General features: G+C 42.1%; 1 protein-coding gene across 2 annotated transcripts; it reads left to right on the top strand.

Annotated features, from left to right (window-relative positions):
- Positions 1-5119, top strand: LOC132258938 (acyl-CoA Delta-9 desaturase). 2 transcript variants are annotated; one of them, XM_059756498.1, is made up of 6 exons: positions 1-264; positions 329-600; positions 2173-2400; positions 2465-2595; positions 3300-3795; positions 4618-5119. In XM_059756498.1, the coding sequence occupies exons 3-6, from the start codon at positions 2193-2195 to the stop codon at positions 4818-4820; spliced, it is 1038 nt and encodes a 345-aa protein (XP_059612481.1). In that variant the 5' UTR covers positions 1-264; positions 329-600; positions 2173-2192; the 3' UTR covers positions 4821-5119. The 2 variants fall into 2 exon arrangements, with proteins under 2 accessions (XP_059612481.1, XP_059612480.1); XM_059756497.1 differs by having other exon boundaries at positions 1-600.

The following is a 5119-nucleotide window of genomic DNA, read 5'->3' as shown; positions in this document are numbered from 1 at the left end:
CTTTTGCAAGTTTAATTGTAAATCGCACGGGGAAGTGGTTTCACATTTCGAAGCGCCTCAGTCTTGTTGAGTTATGAAAATTAGTGACTTTCGGCTGTGATATTGTGATAAGTGGCGGAGCAGGAGAGGTGCAATGTATGGATGTACAGACCTCGCCGATATGCTTCATGTTGCCATCGTCGAGTGGGGGAAATTCACTGATTTTCAAGTAACTGTGGACATATTACCACAAAAAATAGTCACTCAGTGTGCTTTAGTCACTGTGTAAGTTTCTTTGTCGCACTACGGCTATTTTGTCCGTCATTATCATCAAGAATACATATTAAAGAGCCTCGATCACGCTGCAATAAGCTTCAGGTGGCAATCGATCGTCCCTTTACTTCCACTCGACTTGTCAACGGGTTCACACCGTATAGTTGGGAAAATTGTGTGGTTTTCCCACCCGGAATTCTGCACAAGTGCTATTCAGTGTGTGATTCTGTGAAACGGAAGTTGCAGGCCTCTTAGCGAAACTCTCTCCGTTTTGGGATAAACAACAAGTGTGATCAGGATTTTCCGTGTTGATTCCCATCAACCTTCGCCAGAACTCATCGCAGAAAGGTAAGTTTGAGCATGTTTTGCAATAATTCCACAATTCACATTGTCTGCAATTAATCAGTGTGGCTTACAATGGCGAGTAGATTTCACACTATTGGTGACTCTATCTGACGAGTGTCTCTCTCTACCTTTGGAAACTTTCCCTTTCATAAATGCATAAACGTAAAATTAAATATTTTTGCAGTCTCATTGAAGTGTGTCACAGCAAATTTGTGACCAATAACGCACACCAAAAGTGTCATAGTTGTCGCCAGAAGTTTTCTTCGTCGGAGGACTGCTGGTGAAGATGTGTGAAATGGTGACGTGTGGTCCAGTATGTGTATATTTGCCAAAAAAGAGTGAACCTCGAAAGAAGAGAAGCAGAAAACCCGTTGATATTGACACATTAAAGAGCCACTGATTGTGGAGTGAGAAGAAAAACCAGTCTCAGCGCCGAGACTTTTCTCTTCCCATTTGCCACAACCACTTTCGATCACACGTAACTTTCCACACCTCCGCGACTTTCGGGCGCTGAGAGGTGGAAAACACATTAACCTTACAGCATCGCTGTTGTGCAATGGGCTTTTCATTCGCATAATAGTTCCAACCTGTCTCAAGCACTTCTCTCAATGCTCGCGGAGCAATTGCGGATTCCGCCGTCAGTCAAGTTCACGATCAATTTGAGCTGTGAGTCTATTGCGTACACTGTGTGCAGATCGGCGATATTAAAGCTCATTTGACCTTTAAATAAGAGTCGCGGGAAAGCTTCCCGGGAAAACGAGTATTCTGTTAAAACAATGCAAGCCATTTGGAGTTCAAGGAACTTTTCCCATGCTCATTAATTCATCCAATTTACCTCATGCATATATTTGTGGAAAAGTTTTTTTTCTTCAATTTATCAAGCTTCCTTATTGACCATGGTAGAATATTAACAGCCCACTTGAGATCTTTTCACATGCTTATGCACATTTTTTCTAATTTATACTTTTGTAATGCGAGATTCTCAGAGGATAAGAGTGAGTCGCTTCACTGGAATTACTTCCTAATCTCTTCTAAATCTAGTGTGCGTAACAATAATTACGATTTACGCATTTCTGTTCTTGATAACGATTCACTGTCAAGTGGGAGAGGAATTACCATGAACAACTTTCAGCATTTTGTGCAGTTTCACCGCCGAATGACCTTAAATAACTGCTCATCGGCCGTCGTAAGTGGTTTTTCTCACTAAAGTGGCACTCTTGCGGGAATTGGATCAAAATTCACATATCAAGACTGCAAATCTCCGCCCTTTGCAGCCTCACCTTGACATTATTGTCAAGGTGCTGACTTCTGGCCACATTGACAATACCTTCGGCTTGAAAGAAAGGCAGTGAAGAATATTTGGGAGACAATCGCAGAGATATAAATTATTGCCGAAAATCCCGACTTCCAGAAACTGGTCAAAACACGTGCCATTTCAAAGCTTATAATTTGTGAGTTTATTCATTAGAACTCTTTCCCATTTCCAAGAAATATCCCCGGATTCGCACGCGTGTGTGTCTTTATGAGGATTTCTATCTCATAACCACTGAACATTTGGTTATTTTCCATTTTCAGACACTTGAAAAGCAATCAAAATGACGGAAAAACACAGCACAAACGGTGTCAGTCAAACGGAAACTGTAACTCAGCCAGCCTCCAAGGATGAGCCAAAGGATAATCCCAAGGACCTCAAGCGGGAGGCGAGTTGGCCGGCCGTGCTCTTCTACATCCATCTCAACATCTTAGGAATATACGGAGTCGTGGTGCTTTTCACACAGACTTCCCTCATAACAGCATTATTTAGTGAGTCACGCGAGGCGTTTTGCTCCTCTGTCACAGTGTTTAAGTGCATTTCCTTCCCTTGCAGCCATAACCCTCACTTTCCTGGGCATTATTGGAGTCACGTGTGGCTCCCACCGGCTCTGGGCACATCGCACCTACACGGCCAGCCCGTCGCTCCGCATCTTCCTCATGCTGTGCCAAACGATGGCCGGCCAGGTAATTGTACACAATACGAATAATTGCCACGGAGACCTGCTATGACCTGCATTAATTTCAATTTAAAACAATGACATTACAAAAAGCATTCCTCGCGCACTTTCGATTTCCGCTACGAATTGAAAATCAGTATCGCCAATATGCCCGATAATTCATCGCGCTTCCGCCGAAATGTCTGCAATTCCTAATGCCTTCTGTATAGTTTATAACAGTCCAATGGGAAACAGCTAGACACGCTTAGAGGTTTCTCTATTTGCAAACAATGTACATTGAATGCAAGAAACGCACGTCAATTACACCTTCAAGGCAACTCTTGAAATTCAAAACGATCCTGTCAAAGTTTTATTTATAGTTTGTCGTGGATGAATTTTTATTTAAATTTAGGCTTTACCGGAATTCATCTGTAAACACATAAAAAAAGCAATAAAATCCCCAATGCCGAGTTCAGAAAATCAGCGAAAACATACACTTTCCTGAAAAGGAATTAGATAATCTAATTAGTTTGTCACCTTTGACATACAATACATAGTTTGATGGTGTATTGTGATTTTATTGAATTATGTTAAAATGTTTTGAGCTGTTGATCAATTAAGACGCTCCTCTTAAAGCAAGTTCAACTGAATAAAATGAATTCCCAGAATTCGATATGTTTTGGCACGTGTTGAAGAGATTTTTATGCGTTTCTTCTCGCAATTCTCTTCTAGGGATCGATCTACGAATGGGTGCGTCAGCACAGACTTCACCACAAAGTCTTCAAGACGCCCGATGATCCCTACTACAGCGACAAGGACCTCCTGCACAGCCAGGTCCTGACGCAAATCCGCACGCTGAGCGTGAAGCAACAGCGAATGCTTGACGCCATCGACATGAGTGACATCGAGGATGACAAAATCGTGATGTTCCAGAAGAAGTTCTACTGGATTCTCTACCTGATCTTCTTCGTCCTGCTGCCCATCAATGCGCCCCTTGAGTACTGGAATGACACGGTGCAGGCCGCCCTGTTCGTGGCCTTCTCCCTGCGCTACATGATCGTGATCAACGTGGCGTGGCTCGTAAACTCCGCACACTTCATCTGGGGTCTCGACAAGAACTTCAAGCAGTCCGACTCGAATCTCATCTTCGTCATCACCAAGACTTACTGGCCTCAATACCACTACCTCATGCCGTGGGACTATCAGACGGGAGAATTCGGAAACTATGGTAAGAAGGAATCTCTGACGTTGTTCATCTTTGGGGTTTTTCTCATGTGATGCAAACTCTGGAGTTGAGTCAATTAATCTCTTTAACACACGTCTTTGATCGGCATTGCACGTGCTTTTGCGCATATAGGCATCTCACCACTAATTTTCGTCCACGAGGAGTCGCCATAAAACCTCATTCATTTGAATATTGAAATCTTCTCCCCCAGTTTCTCTTGGACAGTATGTGACATTTGTGGCAATTTACAGTGGCACATGTGAGGCAGCAATAAAACAACTGCGGGAAGTCTCCTTTTCTGATCACCTCCTCCAGAAACATTGAGACAAAAAAACAGTATTAATCACGATAATGATATTGAAAGTGACAAGAGCAGCCCAAGGAAAATTTTTATGCTATAATGCAAATTACCAAATAATCATTTTTTCTTTTCCACCATGCGAAACTATAAAAAATATTAATATATGTCATCAAAAAAAAAACTTCCCACCACAATCTCAACACTCAACAAAATACGCGATCAACGCATAAGTTTCTCTTCGCGCGGATTATGGGGTGATTAATCAAATTTAGAAGAAAAATGCTAGTTCGACTAGTGGCATACGGTAGTATTAATGAATTGCCTAAAATGAGCATTTTAATCTTAAATATCGTATTAATTTATGATAACGAATACATATCTCATCGTGCTTCATTATCTTGTTAAAGGTTGCTAGTGACGAGATGGCCTTTTCTCCTGAAAGAAAATCACCTCATTTACACACTAAATCTCGTGATCTATATAATTCCAGTCAGTTTCTTCACGGCTCTTTGCGATTTTTTCAGGCGAAGGACTCACCACGATACTGATTCGGGTATTCGCGGCTCTAGAACTGGCCTCAGATCTGTCCACCATCTCCACGGATGCCGTGAAGACTGGACTCACCATGGCGGTGGACTCTGGACGGCCCGTGGTGGATTGCTTGCGAGAGGCTGGAATAGCTGAGATGGAGAAATACCCCAAAGTCTGTCGTGCCTACAACAAGTAGAAAACACATACAATTTCCCCCAATTTATCCATCACCGAGCATCGAATATGAAAGAGTCCAAATTGCAGATGATGCAATGCCCCACAAATATTCTATCGCCCCGGATTCAAGCACTCTTATCGAAGGTTGTGCGTGTGTGAATTATTTGCCACTTATTCAACACAGTCTCTTCCCCTTTTTCCTTTACTTTTTTCTTACTGTATCGCAAAATTTTCTCTTATCTCTTTGTGTATAAAATGATATTTTTTTTGGTTAATAAAGGAGTTAAACATATGAAGAAATGCACGATGTCTGTGGGT

This window comes from Phlebotomus argentipes, unplaced genomic scaffold, assembly GCF_947086385.1.
Source record: "Phlebotomus argentipes unplaced genomic scaffold, Phlebotomus argentipes genome assembly scaffold_4, whole genome shotgun sequence".
NCBI lineage: Eukaryota > Metazoa > Arthropoda > Insecta > Diptera > Psychodidae > Phlebotomus > Phlebotomus argentipes.
Note: the sequence above shows the minus strand (reverse complement) of the source record. Positions and strands in the feature narration are given on the sequence as shown.